The following is a 24418-nucleotide window of genomic DNA, read 5'->3' on the forward strand; positions in this document are numbered from 1 at the left end:
CAGAGGGAGTCGTAAGGGATCCAGATGTCTGCGAGATCGGTTGAATGTGTGTGTGTTTCTCCAGCGCTACCTCACATCTGGATAACAGACCACGCTGGAAAGTGAACAAACCAAATGATCCCTCTCTCTCTCTCTCTCTCTGGGGACGCATTCCTTCAAACTGAACCCTGTCCACTCCCTGCCGACGCCAGCACTTGTTGTAACTAACTCATATTTTCCAGGTGAAACAATCTCTCAAAATCGTAACCTTTGAGGGTCAAGCTTTCATCGCGCTATCACTTTCTCCCTTCACTTCTGGCAGACTCTAATGACTCTCATGCATATCGAATGCAAAACCCCACTTTTCCACCTTCCTCAAGGTCCGTTGAGTTCTGTTTGGATCACTTTATTAGAGCTCGGGGCAAATAATTCAGCCTGGAATAGTGTAGAAATTATCATATATAAAATGATCCCCTGTCACATAAGCAACAGCAGAATGTCCTACCTGGAAGGTCACAGCCAAGTATCTCCACTCTCATCCCGATCCCTGCTGGAGACCACCTCTCTGGATAAAGCCTGATGTACTGGGACACTATCTCCTCAAAATGGCGCAGCTCCGGGGTGTCGTAGTGTGTGTTCCCCTCAAAAATCTGTCCAAGAAATACACAAAAACAAATGTCAACTTGATGGTTTGTCTGTATGCGGGGGAGGGTTTTTTGCAGACACAAACACGTCACTATCTTCCTTCCTTAACCCACCTTTGGCAGGCTGGTCTTGCTGTCCATGATGAAATTCCACTCTTTCCCATTCAGGCTGTGTGCCACTTTGTACTTCCTGACAAACGCCCGGTTATCCGTGGTCGCCCCACTTCCTGCGTCTCCTCCCCTTGCGCCCTGCGTGATCACACCGCGCACCGTCTTCGGCACGCCGAGGTCCACCTGCAGAGATCAGATTTAGATAAACGCATGGCGACATGATGCTTTACACAAAACAACACATGCTTATGTTTTATTGCAGCCGTGTGCTTCTTGTTTTAGCTTGCTCGCCTCTGGCGGCTGGAATCCAGTACTTCTTATTGAAACAACATGACATTTTAACTGTGAAAGTAACAATTACCCTGAAGAAACGACACCACAACCAGACTTTATGTGACCCAATGGCACCGGAAACACGCGGCCAAAATGTTGAAGAAGTGCATTTAAAACCCCTTCGTACCTGAAGCCACTCCTCTCCAGCCAGGGGCTGTGCTGGGGCCGGGAACCAGCCGGAGCGACTGGCCACCATGCGGGCGGTCCCAGGGTTCCACACCATGTCCCGGCTGGAGGAGGCGGAGATCTGGGCGTCGGGGAGCAGGCCGGACAGCAGGCCCTGCAGGTCTGAGCATGGAGCATCTGGAGTGGAAAGCGGAGAGGGCAGAGATAACTTTAACCTTCACCTCGGGGGGGCCGCAAGGTTGATGGAGAAGTTTCAGCGATGACCAAACATACACTCTGTTACACATATTCCCGCCTGGGAGCTGTTGAGCTTCACCACAGAATTGCACTCCTGGCCACTGAGCATTAGGAGTGTAGACTGGAGCGAACAGGAGAGGCTGAGGTGAGGGACTGGAGGAAAAGAGATGTGTAGCGCAGCACTATTGCTTCATGTTCAATATGCGCAATTAGACGGCCATTAGTGAGATAAAAGCATACTTTAACCCCCCTGCTTTGCATTCATGCCCTTCACAATCTCACACAAACATCCTAAATATGTTATTGTCTCTCTTCTACAATAGCTTTTCTGTTCACTGCGCTGCGCACATTTTATGAACACTCACTGACTGAGGGAAGCTTCCACGTACATGCAAAAGCTCTTGGAAATGAAGCTCATTCAGATATGGATGAGCAGGTAGCATTGACAGTAACTTGCAGAGGGAGTTGGTGAGAGGGAGAAATGAGGATTAAGGGGATAAGAGAGGTATAATATGAGGAGTCGGGTGGCAGAGAAGTAGAGGGAGGAAAGAGTGCGGGGGAGAAAAAGAGTCAGAGCCGAGGATGACGGCTTGGGGAAGCTGGGAGGAGAGCAAGAGACTGCAGGTGGTGGGTGAGCGTGGAGAGGTAGCGAGAGTTTGAGGAAGAGAGAAAGGGCAGGAGGAAGGGAGATGGGGAGATGTTAGTTGTGCTGACGGTTTAAGAACACAGATCAAAGTTTCATGCTGTTATGTCACTGCAAAAGCAGGAGATGTAAATAATGAATAAAAGGCACAGGAAGTGTTTATGCGTGTGTACGTGCGTGCCGGTGGGTGGTGTCTGTGTACATTTCAAAGGGTGTGTATGCTTTTGAGGTCATCTGCTATATTTAGAAGCCTGCCTGTGTGTGTGTGTGTGTGTGTGTGTGTGTGTGTGTACCTGTACCGTAAGAGCTAATAGTTATTTCAATAGCAGCTGTTGAGGCTGAGGCGAATCACAGTTTCTGATGTAAGAGTGAACAGGGAGCCATGAATGATTGATCGGAACTCATTTCTCAATATAGAGGAGCTCACAGAGCAAAGAGGACACTGCAACAAAAGTATCTGAAGCCACGAGAGGGAAAAGAGGCGTCGCTGTGGGAGACGGAGACAGAAAGCGAGCGCGGTGAAGAAGAAATGACACGGGTGGTGCCTTTGGAAGGAAGAATAGAGTTTCCTTTAATTAGCCAGAGGCTTTCTATGTTTAAAAGATAGCAGTGGGAGTGTGGGAAAGAGTGGAAATACACATGTACGTGTGAGTGTGTGTGTTCTTGTTTTTTCCAGTTTAGGAGGTTCATTTTTGCAGATGTTCAATGATCTGAAATGCCTTTGAACAAGAACCAAATGTGCAGCAGAGAACTGTTGTTTCTGTTCAGTCGAGCTGTAGGAGCGCAAAGCCGGGGGATTCTGGCAAAGTCAACTTTCTTCAGGCAAAATAAAGGTTGGGGAAGTTGCACACACGCCCACACACATACACACACACACACACACACCTGTAATCTGGCATCCGTAGAGCTCGAATCGCAGGGCGATGCCGTTCCTCCAGGTCTGTGGTCGTATACGGACAAACCGGGCCAGAACTGGCTGTGGGACGCGGTTCAGAACCACCTCGGCTGGGTCTGTGTTGGCGTGGAAAATCTGGGAACACAGAGACAAACAGAAGGCAAACAAAGGTTACTGTCAGAAGGAGATGTACTGCTCATACCAGTATGAGTCTTATCTCTCCCTTTCTCACACACACACACACACTCTTGCTCTACACCCACCCACGGTGCACGGTTTCGTTTGGCTACACACACACACATACACACACAGTGGCAGGCCGGACAAAGCAGACACAACCCAAACACGGATCCAATGTCACCAGCCCAGCTGTCGTTGTGTTTTGGGGTCAAAGGTTCGGCGCTGGAAGGCTGGGAAAGCCCGGCGATGGATGGAGGGCTTCTCTCACACACACACACACACACACACACACACTGCTCACTCATACATCAACCTCCACACACCTCCGTGCTGGTTGCCGAATAGGAGGCTGCGGGAGACATGACCTGACACGACCAAACATGATTGGCCGTCAAACGCAGGAAGTCTCACCAGGTGGGCAGGATGTGAGTGAAATTAACTTCCCAAAGCATCAACATTCACTTCTTCTCCGCGAACACTCAAATGTAACCAGGGTGGTCAGGTTACTTCCTGCTTTGGGCAGAAAAAGCTTGGATGGGGACACTCAATGACGGACACGAGTCTTCCTATCTTTCCTTTTTGTGTCACACACGTTTTCGCAAAACTACATCTCCCTGTTTGTGAATAACTTCCTCTTCCCACCAGCTCCTCCCTCTGCATCTCAACACCTCCATCCATTTTCCTCTTAAATTGCCTGATATCTCTGCACACTCTTGCTGGTGGCTACAAACTGAAACCACACACACAAAGACACAGGAAACACAGGAACCCACACAAACACACACACACACATCCTACACACCCAGCAGGGGAAGTGTCTTTTCACTGACTGACTGTTAAGTGTCATTCACTCTATCTGTCTGTGGTCGACCGGGTCGGCTGATAGGAGACCAACAGTTATTCGCAAAAACCACACTGCCTAACGTCAGAGCCACTATGCACAATAAAGAGACGGAAAGACAACTGCTACAAGCAGCTGAATTAAAGATTAAAGGCATCACTTCTTAAAAAAGATCCCTACACCCTACAAAAGATCCTTTACTCTAATCCAAGCACAGGATGATCAAACCAAAGCACGTTCCCGTAGCCTAAAAAATTCCCTCTTATTTTGATGATGTTGTTTTTTCAGTTTAAGTGATAAACAGTGTGATTTTCCGTTCGAGTTTAAAAATATTATATTGGTGTATAGTGACCCATTTATGAAATTCCCTGTCTGGCGCATGCCACCCCCCCCCAAAAAAAAAAAAAAAAAGATATTATATTCCAGAAATTCCATAACCAGTGGGAATATGAGTGATGGGGCTTCAAAATCCTACTCGAGGGGTTTTATTTGATTTTGGGCATGGCCTGATTTAATCAAGAGGAGCTGACACTGGTAATACAAAGCAGTGTGAGTGTTTGAACAGATAAGCGGGTCTATCTCGGCTGTATCTGCTGCTGGATTTGAGGATAGGCAGCCGTTGTGTTTACCTAAGAGGCCAAACAGTGGATGCGGGCTCTTATGGGGGTTATGTAAACACCCACGCATGCACACACAAAGGCGAGCGTATGATGGAGGGTTTGCCTCGCATACAACCGACCCATCTCTACTGCTCCCAGATATTTTCGGTCTGTGGAACAAAGAGCGGCACGGAGGACAGACGGAGAGGACGGGAAAAACAAGACAATGACTGCAGGGAGGAAGAGTCCTCAGAAGAATAGTTGAAAACAGATGAAGAGAGGGGTGAGGCGGGTGAGAGAGAGAGAGGTGGAAACAAAGATGAGGTTGAATAGAGGGCAGCAGATATAACTGAATACGAGCGGAGGAATGTGGAAGAGGAGGCAGGGAGTGGTGGCGAGTAAGGAGGAAAGAACAACGAACAGATTCATCACCGAAACAGGAAATATTCCATCCAAGTATTTATCTCTTAATAGGGCTGAATTCAATGGAATTTCCCCCATTCTTAACTCAATTGTGGTCATAATTTAGAATCTGACAAACATCATCATTCAACCACCAATGAATAATACAGACTATCAGGTAAATAAACGATGTAAACGTGGCATGATCAGGGCCAGTTTCAAAAGTATAAAGTTCGGAAAAAGTCTGTAAAAAAATCGGTCCACTCCTTCCCAGAAATGTCCAATGTTCCAGTCATAAAGATGCCTGTCATCACTAAAAGGCCATTAGCTGGTGCATTACAATATTGCTGCTTCGCTTTATTTTCATCTTTGGATGAAAGCAGAGAATCTAGCAAACATTACTGACACAAAAAGAACAGTTTGTTCAATGGGAATCGACTCGCGGGAGGCTCTTTCCATTTTTCTTTTGCATGCGAGAGGCCAATGAGATGTTGTCAGTCGGCTCTCGGCTTCTTCTGTCTCCTCCACTTCCTCCCGTCTATTATCAGGGCACCTGAGAGGTCGCTCATTTGACCCCTGACTCATTCCTTCCAAGGTTAAAGGTCAATGGCCTGAGGGAGCAGATGGCTGCTCATTGACCAACTTGCAGATAACGTGGTTACTTTTGGCCTAGCTCGCAGTGGGATGTGACTTGAAATGAATGCTGGTATTGCAGGTGGGCAAAGCTCCCAGCCTGTTGTCTGGGCCCCCTCTATAATCTGCCTGACGACTGGCATGTTGTTTTGTACATGTGCGCCTGTGTGAGCCGTCACGTGACAGGCTGGCGAGCTGGGCTGAATAATTAACGTTGTCATGTTGTGTCTCGTGGTGTGGAGAGAGTCATGAACATATAACGAAGCCCCGCATGCACACACACAGCAGCATGCCGCGGCCAGACTCATTTGTGTGGACATTGGCGGGACACAGGCACCATGGGTGTTTAACTATTGATAACCTCTCCGGAGAAGGAGGTCACCGTGAAAGGTGCCTAGCAAACACCCTCGACATATCTACAGCTCTGGACCAGTCGAAAACAGACTGAATTTCACAGTTAGTGGGAAGAAAATGGGTTAAACGAGGTGTGGATAGATGTATACATCAGAGCTCGATTCATTTTCCATCTCTCTCTTTTCTCTCTCTCTCTCAACACTGTGTTTTTGGCACATGTCTCCATCCTCTGCCAGTGTTTTCCTTCAAGCTGATGGCACCGCGGGGAGACGCGGCGAGCTCTGCACAAGACATTATTCGTTTCCCGGCCGCTTCTTCATCCCCGCGTTGTTCCCTTGATTCCCAGACTCCTTCTCTGTCCATTACACTCTTCATCCCTGTCTTCTTGCTCTAGTTATTCCCTCTGTCTTTCTCTTTCTACCCCCCCCCCCCCGCCCCCTTCTTTGCTCCAGACATTTTCTCCCTCCCTCACTCTCGGTATGAAGATATTGACAGTAGGAACTGGTTCCAGCTGGCCGCTCTCCACTACTGGCCCTAAGACTTGCTTACGGTGTGTATGTATGTGTGTGTGTGTATGGGTGTGTGTGTGTATGGTTGACGCAGTGATCCTTAGAAATTGTCTTGCACCACCATATGTCCAAGTCTGTCAAAGTTTGTTTAATGTATTACCTTGAAGAATGAGTTTAAAACATATCTGTATGAGGGTGTGTGACACAGTGTGATAGAGGAGCAGGCTGAAATGCTGTGTAGGCGGGTTTTTTTCTCCCAGGTGTGTGTGTTGGACAGATTTAGCACAGCCTCACAATGCTTTTTAGTAACACAATGCTTGGTTAGCGCTGGGGCTGATGGGATTTTCCTCACAGACGGATGACAGTGTGTGCCTTTAATGTAAATGTGTTTGTGTGTGTGTGTGTCAATCGCTAAAAAAATATGTGTATGTGTGTGCGTGTGTGAGAGAGATATGCAATTCCTTAGTGTGCACACGTCTCATCAAGTAATGAGGTGCGCATGTGAGTAGTGTGATTTAGAATTAACAAATCACATGGGTGTCAAACTGAAAACGTGTTGGCGTGCAAAAAATGAGTGAAAAAAAATATTTCACACACGTGCACACACACACGGACGAGCACAACGCCTGTGTGCTGGTGTGACTGAGGTGATTGCAATCTGCAGCGCTGGTGTTTTTCTCTTCCGACAGCACTTTAATTTCTTTACAAAAAAAACAAAAAGGCCCATTTCCCACAATGCCTTTCCCTTTTCAGCCTCTGCCTCTCTTTCTGTCAAATAGTCTTTATTGGCATTAAATCCTTCGCTCTTTGTTAACGCGGCAAATAAGATCATGAATCTTGACAATAAATGGCCCCCAATAACAAACACAGCGAGGCAAGAACTGCCAGGGCCGATCCTTTTTTATTCACTGGTGATTCATATCTGATGCACAGACACACTCACGGCTCAACCTTCCACAAACAGCACCGACGCACGCACTCTTCCAAAGCCACATTAGCTTTCGAGCTCACTGTTAAATGACAATTAGAAGAGCCAAATCCCAGTCATTACAGACCCCCTGACGAGATTTGAGTTTCACCCACTTAAGGGCTCTTTGGGGGGGGCTTAGGACGGGCTAACTGGGAGTTTGTACGACAGGACCGGTGGATTAGCAGTCACGGAAGATTCAACCGCAAACCTGCGGGGACCGGAGGAGAAGCTGGCCGTACAGTGAACTGTTTAATTATAAAGTCAGGCTCAATCGTGACTGAAAACTGTCCGCTATAAATCAAAAGTGTCGACCCTGAATCCAAATCCATCCGTCACTGTCTGCAAAAAATACAAGGAGAAAGTTGTAATCTGAGATCTCTGTGTGACACATCAGAGAATGAACAATAAATCCTTTACGCATAATGCGGTAGCCCCCATCACGCATGGAGTAAAAGCTGTCATCTGTTCTTTATGATCATCACAAACAGATGCTATGTTTAATCACATCTACATTTCATATAGAATATATATACCCAGTAAAGAATATTCACAAAACTCTTTGGTTAGCTGAGTCAAACGTGTCTGCTATCTTTTATTGATCTTTCATTCTGCTGCTGGACGTTGTGCATTCTGAAAGCTGAAAGCAAAACCAATTTTCAAATTTTCAAAGCGATCGTACAAGCAGCAGCGCTCCCAAATTGCATGTTGATGCATCAGGCTGAAAGCGTCTCGGCAGTTTTTATTTTTTTGCACAGACAGATTAGTGGACTCAGATTACACGCATACATATGCGCACACACGCACAGATCTCCAGACAGAGAGAGATCAGCCAGAGGTTATTTAAAGGGAGGGTCTGTTGATTTTGTGTGTGTGTGGAAGGAGTGTGGGGGGGGGGGGGTTTCTAATATCTCGCACAGATGTTGACTTTTAAAGTCAAATCCACGTTCCGCCCAATAATCTCCACATCAAATACCCCCCGCCGGACCCACCCAAACCAATCACTGGCACACACAGAAGGGGGCCCCCGGTCTGTGTGGGTAAGGGAGTGTGGATTAACCCTCCACACACACACACACACACACACACACACACCCACTGCTGCCACTCTCTATTTGGCTGCTTGCAGTCCACAGTGACCTTAGCCCAGATATGAGGGACAGAGTTCAAATGCCCTTGAGACGGGCTTACTGTAGGACATGACAACAGCAACCTACACTGTTCATACACAAGCCTGCGTACACAAGCCCCCCCCCCCACACACCTTACACACAAAGCACGAAACGTCAAATAATGTTGCTATGAAACACCCAAACTTGCTCAGTCCACACCTGGTGTGAGTCCACAACCCCCCGCCGTGTGTTTATTTGCACGTTGATGTGAGAGAGAGATGATACATAGCAAGCCTAGATAAGGGCACATAGAGGACTCCATTGTTCTTGTTTGTCAGCTTCCCCTCCTCTCTCTATCTCTATCTCGTCCTCCCTCCCATTCCCTCTTTCTCTGCCTCATGACTGGGGTCATGACTCAGGTTCATAAACAGTCCTAGAAGGGGAATGACTGCTGCAGGAATGTTCCATCTATTGATACGACTCTGGGACAAACACTACAGCCTCTGTTGTTGAAGAAAATATCATGATGGTAGAGTAAAGGTTAGAGAAACAGGCTCTTGAAACTACAAGTCCATGTCTTGGATAAGGAGGTCTGCTTTTATCTCTAGTGCTGGTTCCTACCTTGTGGTTCTTGCCGTGCCGGTAGACCATCCAGTCCTCCCCGTTGGTGCTGACCTCCAGTTTAAAGGTAGTGACGTAGTAGGACTTCTGCGTCTCTTTTGAAATGGCCCCCTGTGTTGCGATTCCCGTCAAAACCTTCAGGAAGTGGAGGTCAACCTAGAAAAGGGGAAGCAGAGGAGGAATAATTAAAAACTTGAACAGGAGAATAGAACGCAGTAATAGGGCGACTGTATAGATTGCTGAAGGGATTCGTGGGGCTCAGGGCTGATGTAGATAACAGAGACAGACCAGCTGCTGTGTCTATCTGTCACACAGACAGCAGGGGATGGACACCGACTGTGGCCTACTGCTGAGGGAGCTTAGGTGGTGTGTGTGTGTGTGCAAATCTTCGCATTGTCGTGTGCAAGGGGAGGAAGGCTGCAGGCAAAGATCAATGGCGTAGTGTTCGGATGTATTCCTGGAGAGCGCCTTCATCAATCATGGTGCATTCTCCTGTGTGTGTGTGTGTGTGTGTGTCTACGTATGCATGCATGCATGTTGGGGCCAGTGTGTGTTCAAGACAGGAAAGATTGAGAGCGCAGAAGCACTTCCTTATCATCAGTTCGCAGTTCCTCTAGTTCCTCTCAGCGGTCCTGCTGTATGTCTTCACCGCATACGAGAGGTGCATCCTCTCCTCTACTCTAGCGTCACTGAGACATCTTTGTTCGCAGGAAGTGAAGGCAATGCTGAACACACAGCTGGAACTTGTTATATTTTCCACTTGTTAAAACCTGACCTGTATGTACTCCTTGTTGCTGTCCTCTGAAGGCGTCCAGGCGTTGTCGTCGTTGTTGAGACGGGCCTGCCGCGGCAACCAGCGGTTGTCGTAGAAGGTTGTCGAGGCGGTGATCTGATCGTCACTGATCTTCCCCGACTCCATGCCGAGCGCCATGCTGCAGTGGAACGCTGGTGGGACAAAGAGAGGGGAGGGGGGGGGGGGGGGGGGGGAGACAGAGAAAGCAAAGCGTTAACTGTATATTTGTTGACGCGGCTTTACAGTGGAGATGAAAAAGCAGCTTTAAAAATAAAAAGAAGAAGGAAAGCTGAACCGAATGGATGACAGGTGCAAGAACATTTTTAAAGAGACTGACAGGGAAGATCTAAGCAACATATTATAGAGCTTGAAGACAGAGAGGAAAATGTAAATCCAGACAGAGAAAGGGCAAAGGGAGACGGAAAGCAGCCCAACAGGTGAGCAGAGGTAAATTGAGGTGAAGTTAATTTATATTCTGAAAGAAAATAGTAGGAGTCTGCTTCTGAGAAACGGCGCTCTCTTAGGAGGGAGCGAAATAGACTGAGAGGGGCGAGATTTAAATAGCATTAAAGTTGGCAAAGCTGAAAAGATCGAGAGGGTAAGAGGAGTGAAAGATGAAGAAGGAAAGATGAGTGTCAGCAGAGATGACGGAGAAGAAACTGTTGAAAGGGAGAAAATAGAGGCGGTGATGAAAACAGGGAAACAAACCGACACAGAGAGCATCCGCATGTGTGCGAACACACACTCATTTTTAAGTTATCTCGCACTCACAGTCGCTGACTTCTTTGTGCGTCATGTTGTAGCGGGCGGAGAAGCCGTCTTTGGCCACGGCCATGTCGGTGTGGAAGGAGAGGGACAGCAGGCCGGAGGACGACTGGATCTCCGGAGGGATCTTTGTCCCGCAGTACCGGCCGATCAGAGGAGACACTGCAGACACACACACATGAATCAAACCGAGGTAAACATGTTTTATGTTGTAGGTTGTCTTGATCTAAAAAGTTAGATTTTTAAGTTGTTTTCAGGGTGATATTGCATTAAAAGTTATTGTGCTTTTATTTTGAAAAACTGAGTAGTAAAATAGTAAATAGTAAAAGCGATCCAGCCCTGCAAAGACAGGTTTCCAGTGGCCACGCTGCTTCGGTAAGCGTTGTCTAATGAGTCACAGCACGCTTCCCCCACATTTCTCCCTCCCATCATTCCTCTCTCTCCCTTCTCTCTCCTGTCCATCCCTCCATCTGCCATGTGTGTCTCAGCCAGGGCCCAGCAGGGGGATTGGAATCCCTGCCTTAATGCAAGCTGCACTGGGATCAGCTGCAGACACACACATGGTCACAAAACACACACACACACACACACACACACACACACACACACACACACATACTAGCGAGGATTACAATAGTCTCAAGAGTAGCTCCCTCACCAGACACTAAATTCTTCCCCCTTCCGTCTTGTCTCCTGTCCCTCTTTCATGCCAGAGGACTCGGCTCACTGGAACTGGGTTACACTTTAATTTCCTCCTAATTCTCAACTTTGAATGCCACAAATTGTTTTCAGCTATCAAAGCTCCCAAATTCAAGGCTATAATTGGAATTTTAAATCCACTTGGATCCCTTTTTAGCAACTGGAAATAGAATAATTAGAACAAATCCTCAGTACTCGGCTCCGTAATTCAAAAAAAAGGGGGAAAAGAAAGTCAGCAAGAGAGAGGTGGGAAGTGAACCACTCACCACTACTAATGAGATTTTTATCAGCGCTACAGAAACTAACATTACCCTGTGGCGGTCACTATCAAAGCCCTTCAAATGTTTTTTCCTCGCCACTTCCTGATCTCGGCCGATAGGCCACTTTCGCAACGCTCGGCATCTCCTATTGGACACAAGCAGATATTCATCGTGGCCATCACTCTCACTTGCCCGAGGGAGGAAGGAAGCGCTAGATGATAAGGAGGGAGGACAGGGAGGACAGCAAGGGGGTGATGAAGGGTGTTATTATGGAGAGGGAAGAGGGGCATGGGAAAGGGCTGCTCCTTAGGGGTGTCGAGGCACTTTCAGCTCCCCGTGTGAAATAATGTTTCCTCTATGTAATGTGGAGGAATGTGAAGCCAGGCTGCTTACATCAAAGGGAGCGACGGCTGCTCAGGAAATTGAAGACTGGTTTGCAAATATCTGTGTGGGAATGTAAGGGGGATAGTCTGTGTGGGTCCTGAATGTGGGTTTAATGTGTGTGTGTGTGTGTGTGTGTGTGTGTGTGTGTGTGTGTTATCCCCATGAACAGTGTACATGTGTGCGCGCCCTCACCTTGCGGCAGGCCGTCCCACACGTCCAGCCAGTCGTACTTGCAGTCGCCCTCTCCCACCAGCAAGGGGTCGTTCTCGAGGTCGAAGGTCAGGAAGGTGAGGGTGATGTCCATGAGGGGCGGGGCGATGATCATGTAGGAGCACTCCAGATTATGGGGGTATTTATCCGGGAAGCCTGGGGACTCGATCATGCTGGAGGAGCTGGTGAAGTTGCGGAAGCAGAATTCCGACCCTGAGCGGATAAAAGGATGAGAGGGTATTTAGAACGGAATAAGCAATCGGTCATATTAGGAGGGGATGCAGGAGTGAGCAATCGATCACACTCGGATAGCCAATCTGACTTGCAGAGTGTGTTTCGGAGAGTCGTTCATCACTGACAGCGTGGAATATACAGTAGTGGTGGTGGTTGGGACGCACAAACACACACCGTTTACCGATGGAGGAGAAAATACAAAGTGAGTAAATGCTCAAGTGGGTGTATCTAACGCTATGAGCAGCTCTTTCTGTCTGTGCTATATGCCACCAATCAGCTCCACCACCATGTCTGACACCATGAAGTAAAATCTATTATACTTTCAAAAAAAGTAGGAATATTATGTTTGACAGCTTTATTGCACCCTCAAAAGACCCCTTCGTCATACGTTACACAATAAGACTCAATGATACAATCTTACGCGAGGCTAAAAAGGAGCGCAGAAGGACCCCGGCACTATTCTATATAGTCAAAACAAATATTCTCTAACACTCTCTCTTCACCTGACTGATTTTTTTGCACAGTCTCTCTATCACACACACCACAAACGCTGTGTAATGGCTCTAAGTGGGCCCTTTGCGGCGGCTCCTCATTATCCATGCAGATTTATGCGCCCTGGGCGGCTCACCTTGAGCTGCGGCAGCTGTGTGGCTCAGATCATCTACCCATCAGCCAGTGCTCCGCGGCCCACTGGGGAGCCTGAGTCACGGCCGAGTGTTTATGGACCGGCACATCAATGAGGGTGGGAGAGAGCCGACGGTCCGGCACACACAGTCTCATTCACAAACCCCGGCTATTTTCTGCCCATCCGCTCTCACCTCGAATGTTTCCATCTTTATACCTCGGCTATAAACACCTATCTGTTTACTTGTATCTCTTTCTGTGTCTCCATCTATTTTCATACTTGGCATGAGGGCAAATATCGTGTGATAATGTTGCTATAGAGACTGCCGGATTCTCATTAGGTCTTCGTTTAGCTGCATGTCAGAAATGCCTGCGGTTGTGTCCTTTCCAAACCAACTGATGCCACTGAAATCGCTGCTCTTCTTGTGGCTAATTATAAGCACACTTGCATAGTTTTCCAAACTTCTCTCCAGTTAAAATTACAACTGATAGAGGGTAAAAACTCATTACTTTGCCAAGACGCTCACAACTGGCAAGCGTATAACTAGCACAAGGAAAAGAGTCTGCTCTTGTACTTTCCCATCATTGAGTGCGTTAGAAAAGCAGAGAGGGAGGCCAGGTTGAAGAGACTCAGGGGAGAAGCTTCTGGTGGATTTCAAAACTGGGAAAGTGGGGTTGCATCCGGCAGCGCTGCATTGTCTCAGAGAAGTGCCAGGCTGCGTTTGATAAGCAGATAAATATTCATAAAAGCAGCGTTTAAAGGAGTGCAGACATGTCAACAGCGCATTCCTTCCTTTGCATTCCTCCAAGGCACCAGTCCTTATTATCAGGCAGCCTTATAAAAGCTGAGGGGTCGACTGGCCCTCCCTGTCTGCACTTGGTTAATGGTAGAGAGCTGACCCCAATCAGGCCTAAGAGAGACGGGGAAAAAACACAGGAGACTGCCTCTACAATATCTCTCTCGCTTTGTTTTTTTCTGTTCTCTAACAGTTTCTTTTTGACTCTTTCTTCCTAAATTCTACATTAATGCCAATTGTCTCACGTCTTCCGTGTATACCTGTCTGCCGATCGATCTGTTTTGCACGCGTGAGCGTATGTCAGGCTGAAGATGTTCGAGATCTGCCCACACATGTTAAAAGCGGCACTCAACCTCTTGTGTGTCGACTCCCACACACTCTGCAACATCAAAAACACAACCGTGGATCATCTGCCTTCATGCTCGTAGCCTGGATGCCTACACACACACACATAGAACTAGGCATGTTGACATATGACGGCAATTTACAGAAAGCTACCAGCGATATCTACCCATACTCTCAACCACTGATCTCTCCTCTCTGTGTTTTTGTATGTGTATCTAAAGCTGTGTATGAGTGAAACATGCACGTCATGAATACATGACATCCTTTTGTTAAGCTCCTCGCATGGCTTTCATCTTTTGCTGCTGGCATGTTTGTCCCTCTGTATGAGCATCTGTGTGTGTGTGTGTGTGTGTGTCTGACAGCGTGTGTGGTGGCTTCACAGCAAGCGTCAGACCCAGTAACACACTGGCCTTGTTTCTTACTGGGTCACGGTGCAGCGTTCTGGAGTCCTGCTGCCAAAAAAACTTCAATCTGAGCACAGCTTGACCCCATCGCCTGCAAACACGCCGCTCTTATGAGTTTTAGACACACACACACAAAGTAGTCGCTTCACACACTCGGTGCCGCCACGCGCCATCACTTGTGTGCGTGAGTGCGTTCACATATTTGCGGTTTTCCGTATGCATGGGTACCTTCTCCTTTCGTTCATTAGTTCACAGTACGTGAACACGACAAAAACAAGTGCCCGTCACTGCCTCCCTCCGTCAACCCTAGGCCCGTGTCTTACACACACACACACACACACAGACACTCGCACATGCCTGCCGTATGCAGGGCCCCGGTTGGTGCTTGCATCGCACCATGAGCTGCCATTTGGCGAGAGCTGTCTGCTGGCAAAGAGGGGGAGGTCATGGTGTGAGCGTGTATGTGTGAGTGACGCAAGGGGGCGAGAGGGCGAGTTGCTGGGTAGAAAATCACTCGACTCTTGCACATGACTGCTTGATGTAGTAGCAGCTCCACATGTTGTGTCAGGGCAACCCCCTTCCTTCCTTCCTTCCTCCTCCTCCTCCTCCTCCTCCTCTCCTCCGTTCCCTGTCTTCTCAGCAGCAACACGCCGAGTCTCTGTTCATTCACTCTTTTAACTCTCATGTCTCGCCCCGGCGTCGTCTCGCTCGACCCGTTCTTCGGCACGCAGCTCTTGCTGAGGGCTCACCTCTGCGAGAGCACGGCGTCTGCCTCACATCAAAAACCTCGCCTCGCCCCTCCACACTCTACCTGCCTGTCTCCGTCTGACATGCATCCGCTCCTCAGACACACGCAGATCTCTCGTCTAACCCTGCTGGAGCGCAGTTCCGGATTTCATTGAAGAAAGTGTCTCCTGAGGGGATGTGGGGTGTGTGTGTGTGTGCGTGCGTGAATGTGTAGTGGTGGGGGCGTGCTCCACAGTGGGGTTGGGGTGGAAAACCCTCAATAACAACAACAAAAACAATAACGCGAACAAGAAGAAGAAAAACAATGTTGTTAGCGTGCCACGGCTCGACACTTTTATGGACCCAGAGAGACATCAGTCTGAAGCAGCTTTACATAGAAAGGAATGCTCCTCCTAAGTCACACTGACGACTCTGTTATGTGTAATGGAATGCACACGTTTTTTAAAAATCTTTAGCGCTAAACAGCAAAAAGCCTCCTGCTGTTTGTGATCAAAGCGTTTCGATTTCCTCATTCGTGCCGTTTGCGGATCGAGCCTTAATATTTCATTCTCTTCATCTCTGATCAGTTTTAAACACTCTTCGCGCTCATCCATGTTATTCACTCATGGATTTAATTTACCTGTGCTCGATAATTACTTGTGTTTCAGGAATAAACACCACGTGGCAGTTAGCCATGTAGTAACAGCCGTCACTGGCGCAAGGGTTGGCATCCAATCAACGCCGCAGCATCAGAAATACACACAGGGCCCAATGTTGTGACTGGCACTTGGTTGGGGGTCCCGCCTATGGCTGCGCTCCCGCCGTGACCCCGCAGATGCCTCGACAGCGGTCACGGAGGAGACCCAACGCCCCGGGGTGATCTCGGCCCCCCCCCCGCCTTAACTCGGGATTGGCTGCGTCCTTATCTGCCCCCGCCGCGCTAGTGGTGGGTTTTGGGGAACTGGGGAAAAGGGGGCTTTCCTGGCAAGTCTTCCCCCTGTAGCCGTGGTAACAGCGTCAGCAGCACATGAGGGATGGATGGGGCGTGGGGGGGGGGTGGTAGTCTGGGCTGAATAAAGGGTTAAGCACGCATGGGTAGGCGCAAAGTAGGCCACAACAATAATAGGGAGGAGGGGAGGCGTGGCCTTGCACTGTAGCTATGGCAGAATTAAAGCATACATGTACTGTATGCGTGTGTGTGTGTGTGTGTGTTTGCGTGTGTGTGTTTGTATGGGCAGGTGGGTGCCTGGGTGGATGTTGTTTTGGGGCAGACGCTCACCCCGGCTCCCCTGAGGAGGTACACTGAAGGGTGGAGGGGTCTCAGTATGGAAGTCGAGTCAAAGGTCGACTCTTGCTCCTCCTTGCTGGAAATAATTAGATTTCTCTGTACTGTACCCCATTACACACACACACACACACACTGACGCACATACACACATGTTGACACAAACAGATTGCTTGTCCAATTCAAAACCCCCTGGAGTTGTTACAGTCACCGCTTATGTAATAGGGTTGAATGAACAGAACAAAAACAAGCCACAGTAGCATTAGTTCACAGTACGGAAAACAGGCCAAGATATGCCGCTCTCTCTCTCTCTCTCTCTCTCTCAGACACACACTGTCTGACTTCTAGACACAGTCTGGTGGGGTCAGCCTACTGTCTGTTAAATACAGGAAGGAAGCTGAACACGTCCCCCAGCTGCGGGCTGAGATTTCTATCTCTGCTCGGTCGCACCCTTTAAAAACACACAAACACAGAACCCACTGCACACTGTACCAAAAACATGTGCAATCTAGGATTTGCCTCACACTTTTGCTGCTTCGACGAGGGTAAAAGTAACGGCGGTGCAATTACTCCCACTCTGGTGGAATAAACACATCTCAGACGGGATCTGTGTCCCCGTCAGAAGTTGTAAACCGTGTTTAGTGGAGACTTGTGGCCCAGGCCCGCTGCGGTAACACAAACAGCTACGATGAGAGAGCGTGCAGGCGCTGGAAATGCTGTAATTAACACATGGCCTCAATCACGCACCCTGAATACATTTTCACTCTCTGACTCACATTTTCACCTCCCCCCCTGTCTATGTTTGTCTCTCTCTCTCTCACACACACGTGCATCTATAATTCCGCCTCCACATACATACAGACGGACAGAATCTCACACAACGAGCAGAGTGGAACCACCCACACGCGCATCGAGCAGACACCTACATGTGCTCACACAGTGACACAATCTCTCATGCCCCCTGAATTTATACCAGGATCTTGTTAAAGCCATGGCAACCGCATCCCCCATCCACCAGCCTTCAATCCACCCCTGTATATGCATGTATGTATGTGTGTGTGTGTGTGTTTGTTTGTTTGTGTGATATAGATGCAATCGTCTGGGTTCTTGCTGGTGGCCTTGGTAACGGAGCTGAACAGTCAAATCTGGGTCACAATCATTTGACGGAGATATTTCTTAACGGTGACAACTCAGAGCTCTCTCTGTAGGACGAACGCTCGTTTTTTTGTGCTCCATAAACCCTGACTGTTACTTTTCTTCAATGGCTGTTCATTGAAACACTGTTTAATTACTTGTTTGTCAATCAAGACGCATTTTGAGTCCTAAATATCTGAATGAAATTAAATGGCGGCTCGCCAATCAGCTGGTAACTCGCTTGAACATAAATCTTTCAGCTGCCTCAAGGCTACCTGACCATTTCGCCTCTCCTACTACACACACACACCTTATCGCCACCACCAGCAAATACAAATACACTTGCCGCTACAATCTCACCTTCATTGTGCGCTTCACCTCGTGCACTTCGACGACCTCGAGAAAATTCCATTTCGGCACACACTCATCCCCATCAATCTCCCACAAACCTTTAACCTTAAGTCCAACTCCAAGTTGCCTTGGAGCTCTCTCCATCCCCCCCCCCCCCCTCCCTCATCTACAGGATCCTACTCCAATTAAGCAAGCATTCCTCGCATGCTTTCAGGCGGCTTGAAAGTACTTTTTTTCCCGCTCCTCTCTCTTAACTTGTGTTTATGTGCAGGGCTGCCTCTGCTGGTGTTAATTATTGTAAGAGTGTTGGGGTGAATGATCACAGGTTTCGGGCCATTAACATGCGACAAAATCATTAACTTAAGTATTAATGCACAGCGGAGCCTAATGTTTGGTTGGTGGAAAAGTCGAAACTCATGTTTAAATACATGCAGTGAGCAGTGGACCAACACTGGAAACAGACAGAGCAGCTGATTTCATCTTGAAGATAAGCCAAATGAATTAGCTACTATCCCTTTGTATTCTAAATAACTCATGTTGCACTTTTGATGAAATTACAAAGCCAAACTTCGACGAACCGATCGCACGCGTGTCTTCTTCTAAACTACCGATCGTGTTTCAGGTCACTCGCCCGTTTTGAAGATCTCGTAGCGCAGAGAGAAGCCCGCTCCCTGGTGGGCGTAGTCCGACACAAACCGGATCTGGAGGGAGGATCCCGACGAGATGATTGGCGCCGGGGCGATGTTGCTGCAGTGCCGACCCAGAACATCAGCATTTTCCGAAGTCCCATCGCGGATCTCGATGAAGTCATACCTGATGGAATAACAAAAGAAAGAGATTATTTCCTGTTGCTTTAAAAGAAAACAGTCTTGAGTTTACATTGAGCTTAACGCAGCAGGAAGGACTTAAGAGAGGTAAAGAGATACAAGGAGAGCATGGAGGGTAGATAAACATAGATGGATAGTTATGGGGTTATGCAACAAGCTAAGCTAATAAAAAACAGACAGGTGTTACCATTGGAGTTCAGCCTTAGGACAGAATCAGTGTCCAAGAAAAGCATTTAGGAACACAACATTAAGACACGAGTAAATATATCTGCCACAGGCTTGGCTCTCAGTCAAAGCTTCTCCGCCGTTCTTCTGCTCTTTCCTCTCAGCTGAAAGGTGAGGACATGAGCAGCACGGGGGGTGAGACGGGGGTTGGGAGAGAGGAATTAGGATAAATAAATGTCAAGAGGCCTCGCTTTTTAGCTTCCACATGCTTGAGCTCTCAGCTCATTATAACCTTTGTCTAGCCAACTGACCCTGAACGATAAAAGCACATTCTTAACTGTCAGGTCAGTGAGTGTGTGTGTGTGTGTGTGTGTGTGGGTGCTTTTATGAGATGAAAACAGAGAAAGAGCCAGAGAGAGTCCACCTGCCTGATCCAGAATGAGCTCATAGCCCTGTGTGTCATTCCTATAACATTATTAGAAACATCCAGCAGCACAGTCACAGACACAATATGCATAACATGACACTGCTGCCGGGTCAGATATAGGCATTCATAATGAAGGCCAAATGAATGACAATCTTATTCTAAAGTTAAAGTACCACTGCATCACTATCAGCATGTTTAAATGGTGCTCACACTCTACGTCACACTCTCCCTGTGCTGCTTCCAGACAAAGCTTCTATTCCTCGACCTACTCGCCAACGTATTCAGGCCTCAGACGGGCGAGTGCTGTACAATGAAAACAGCATTTACTATAAAACACAGTGTGCATTACCTCCAGGAATGTGATAGCATAGCTTTGTTGATGCGATTAAGAAAGGAGCAGCCCATGGCCTGCGAGCAGGTTTGAATGGTAATCATTTAGGGTTGTGACAATATTGGAAGGTGTGGAAAACTCCATCATTTCTGTTTGTTATTATCTCAGTGCCTAAGTATTGTTTTAAGTGAGTTACACGGTGTTTTACTTCAGTAATGTTCTTCCTAAACGGGCAATCATACCAAAAGCAACCTTCACTTTTCTTCCTCCTCTTGTAAGCATGTGTTTGAGTGGATGTGTGTGGATCTGCATGTTGTATTTCAAGTTGCGCAGTGGTGACAAATTCCCTTGTAATTTTGGTCTTCATAATAGTCATTCCTGGTTCTCTCTCTCTCTACAGTGCTACTAAGTGTCTCTTCACCCCCCCATATTGTGATTCCCTGCGTAACTAACTGCATCGCCACAGGAGCCCTGCAGCTACACGGAGAACGCCCTCCCATCACACTCGGATGCAAACGCACTCGTCTCAATTAGATCATATGACGAAGCCTCCAAAAAGACAACAGGACCGCTGTTGTCTCACTAATTACTGTGATGGCATCTTTGATGTGGGAGAAAAGCTTCACCGACGTCTCTGGGTATTCATCCACTTCTTAAACGCAGCATCTCGCTGATATTCTAAACAGGAAACTGTTTTGTTTTCCTCTCACTACTTCAAACTGAAAAGTAAGTCAGTAAAGCTGAGGGCTACCAATCAGCACTAGGCTGTGTTCCTTTATGGCATCTAAGCACTAAGACTGCTTTTGTGTTGCGTCTCGGAATAAAACGTGGATTAAGTAAAGTCACTAAGCCTCTTTTTTTTGGGGGGTTATCTCATTCCTGCAGTGTTTAGATTCCTATACAGAGCATTCGAGCTAAAACTGATGGAGGGATAATCCCAGCCACATTAATCTGGGCCAAAGTGGCACATGTACAGGTGAGGATCGAAGTGCAAAAATCCTGCAATGAGCCTGTACTGTCACCACAACATTGCCACCCCCATGAAAGTGGTCTTTTTCATAAAAGTACAAAAGTATAGCATGATCACAACAGCCAAGTGCAATTTGAATAAAGGCAGTTTGGATTTGGCATCAGAAAGATATTTAGGAAAAAGATTTTCACATCAAGATTAGTTTAGAAGTCACGAGTGTGATGAGGGTGTTATCAGAGATGGAGGGTTCAATGAACGGTGGTATTAAATTGGATTATGGGAATTGCAGGATCCATCATGTTTGACTTAAAGTCTGGATCCATCTGCTTCTGTTGTAGACATGATGGCTGTTCTCTCTCTCTCTCGAGGCCCCCAACTGTACGGAAGTGCAACACTAAATTGCACGGAGTGCTCTTTCACCAATTCACATTATATCTGTGCACCAGCATGGAAGAGCACATGTGAATTATTCAAAGACAGCTGTCATTCCTTTCTCTAAAGCGAGCCGAGTGTTTGTGCCGCCATAGGAGACAAGTTCCCGTGTCCCACCAGCAGTTAAAGTCTGCGATGGTCGGGGGCTGAAGCAAATCTGCAAGAAAGTGGGCCTGCAGAGCACTTTGTGCTATGTGAGCACAGAAGCCGCTGTCCAATTCTCTTATACGTGTCTTGGTTGTAATCCTGCATTACAGAGGCGATCGTAAAGGCTTTAGCTGCGAGCTCCCACGGTGAGAATGTAAGAGCCACCGCCGCTCTCCCTAAGTACGCCTGCTTCGGGCTGTAACTGACACATGCTTTGGGGGGAAAACACACACTCAAACATGTGCCAACAAACGCACGCATGCAGATAGACAGACATGTACGCACGGACAGACGCGGGCGTACACACTCCAGCGTCGTATCGCCAACGCCGAGGATAAAAGAGCTGAGAGCCTAATTAGGTTTTAATTGATTTTGGAGTGGGTCTCTATCCCTCTCTGTCTCCCTCTCTCTGCCTCGCTCTCTCCTGTCGTGGATTAGCGTCAGTGAGTGAGTGTTCCTCAGATGTGATTATTGACCTGTTCGCTCAGCCTCTCCCCGGGCTCTGATGAATACATGCATGAGGGCCTGACGTGTGAGAGCCCGCTGTCTGCCTCTCTCGAAAACACACACTTTGACGCATTCCATGACACACACACACACACACATCAATTATTTGCACACAAGCAGACCCCGTGATCCACACCCCACCTATGTCTGACACCCTCTGTTCCCTGCTTTCTGTCTGGCGGTCTGTCTGGGTCTGCATGGCCGGCCCCCACCTCCCTCATATTGCCCATAGAGAATAGCTGGAGCAGAGGGAGAGGGGTTGAGGAAACTAAAAACCCTTAAGGGCCAGTAATTCTGCACCAGTCCAGACATGTCTTCTCTTCCTCTGCTCTCATATATCACTCCGCCCCTCCGCCAAAACAACTAATTGCCTTTCGCACCTTTGCTGTTTGTCGGAGACTAGGGACGTCCCCGGCAGGCATTGGCACCTCACCACAGAGAACCTGCAGTATGTATACTCCTGTACGTTTGTTTATTTACGGGTCTAGACTAGTGGTCACTCTCTCTGCTGTTAAAACACTAGTTTATAACTCTTTATCTTTGTGAAATCAGCAAAGGAGCTCTGTCTGCAAAAGAACTAGCTTGTGTTTCATTTAGTGTCATCGAAACGCCGACACAAACGCACAAAGCGTTCAGCAGGAGCAGGAGCGTCGAAATTACACAAAAGATTTACACATCATTTGGCTGCTGGGCGCGTCACGGTCGTCTGATTTATTTTGTTTGTGCCCATAAAAGAGCAACAGCTGCTCGCGAACATCAGCAAACCAAACTTGGCTGCGCTCACACACTTGAGGCCTTCAGTAGAAATGATGTCCCTGTCTGCTCCATTATGTGTGTGTGTGTGTGTGTGTGTGTTTTCCACTCTCGGAGCACAAGATCCCAATCCGGTAAACAATGAAGAAACGTCTGTCGCTTCTTTCGTCTCCCTCTCGGTGATGGATGCAGAAGCAGAAAGTAAGTAAGGCGGAGGGTGTACAGTAGACACACAAGCTTTTACATACACACACACACACACACACACACACACACACACTACCACCCACTCCTCCCGCCCTCAATCGGGACTCTAATAAACCATAAGTGCCTCTGAAATATTAACTAGATGCTGCGAGTGAAATCCCTGCAGATCCACGGGGCCTGCCATCTTCAATCTAGCCCCCAAAACAAACGGCACTCCTCTCTTCCTCGTCTCCTCATGCCCCCCCACCCCCCCTCTTCTCCTGTCCATCACAGAGTCATACTTACACAAGGCTGAGGCCAAACCGCTGACCACAGGCAGTCTGGGCTCGGCCCCGGACCTTCTAGACCGGCATCGATCTGAAACATCAGACTATAACTGCTGTCTGAGCTGAAGTCGTGACCCTGCTGCCCCTGCTGGATGCATTTTAAATCCTCTATCAACACGTTTTATGCGATTGAGATCGTTGCAATTCATCCCGACAGAATTTAGATCTGCCAGTCCACTTGGCTGACTCATTATTTGGACCGCGCCTTGACTAAGCCTATCAAACGCATGTAATTGAAGAAAGCATTTGAAAGGACTGTTTCTTTTTTTTACATTTAATCATCCCTCTTACTTATTATATCATCATCATTGCGCTGACAACTGCAACAGTCGTGACCGCTGGACGCTGATGACCATGATCTTGTCCTAAACGCCGGCCAAGTGCCAGATATTGACAGATCAGAACCTGAACAACTCCCTTTAGTCGTGACCTCCGGCAGCTCATCTGTCTCTCCTTTCATCCTCAACCATCACCCTCCATGGTCGTCTTCATCCACGTCTCTCTCTGCCCCGGGCCATTGGTGATCATCTATCGATTTCCCATTACAAGCGGAATACAGACATTGATCCCACACTTTTGCGCCCCCTTTGGGTATTAGTAATAAGGGTGATATCATGCACACAGGAGAGTTGTTGCTACATCTCACTGCGAACAGGCATGTCACGGTCCAGAGGGATTTACAGCTGTGTGTGTGTGTAAAGTTGTAAAGTTATATCGTCAAATCTTCCCACCTCGGGCTGCAGTCAATAACAAATAACCAAATAAATAAGTGAGAAAATAAAAACCACAAAGGTGGAAGAAATGGATCTTCTGGAATGACTACAGTTTTATGGCGCGTGCGTGTATAATATGGGATTCTGTTTCAATGTTTAATTCGAGTGTGTAAAAATAAAACACCTCCTCCTCAGGCTGGAGGGTGAGGGGGAGAATGGAGGAACAAAAGGGAGGAAAAGAGATCAAGAACGGGAGGAAGACGAAGCGAAAGAAAGAGGGCTGGAGAGAGGGAGGGAGAATCGTTCAGCTGGTATATCACTAGGCAGCATCCTGGGGCTCGGCGATGGCAGATTGCATTAGAGATATGGGCCTGATATTTCATCTAGCCTTTATTACATTTAGTTCACATCAATCG

The 24418-nt window shown here is 47.8% G+C and overlaps 1 protein-coding gene across 4 annotated transcripts in view; it reads right to left on the reverse strand.

The window, feature by feature from the left end:
- Positions 1 to 24418, reverse strand: part of nrp2a (neuropilin 2a) — a 51751-nt gene that overhangs the window by 16102 nt on the left and 11231 nt on the right. For all 4 annotated transcript variants that reach the window (XM_031851734.1, XM_031851735.1, XM_031851733.1 and 1 more), the window contains exons 3-11: positions 18829 to 19010; positions 12280 to 12510; positions 10751 to 10906; positions 9962 to 10131; positions 9187 to 9342; positions 2959 to 3103; positions 1195 to 1370; positions 738 to 917; positions 485 to 629 (exon numbers count right to left, since the gene is read on the reverse strand). In XM_031851734.1, the coding sequence (XP_031707594.1) occupies positions 485 to 629; positions 738 to 917; positions 1195 to 1370; positions 2959 to 3103; positions 9187 to 9342; positions 9962 to 10131; positions 10751 to 10906; positions 12280 to 12510; positions 18829 to 19010 (1541 nt within the window). The remainder of the gene's footprint in view (positions 1 to 484; positions 630 to 737; positions 918 to 1194; positions 1371 to 2958; positions 3104 to 9186; positions 9343 to 9961; positions 10132 to 10750; positions 10907 to 12279; positions 12511 to 18828; positions 19011 to 24418) is intronic.

Source organism: Anarrhichthys ocellatus, unplaced genomic scaffold, assembly GCF_004355925.1.
Source record: "Anarrhichthys ocellatus isolate YVR2014 unplaced genomic scaffold, GSC_Weel_1.0 scaffold12, whole genome shotgun sequence".
In the NCBI taxonomy this organism is placed as follows: Eukaryota; Metazoa; Chordata; class Actinopteri; order Perciformes; family Anarhichadidae; genus Anarrhichthys; species Anarrhichthys ocellatus.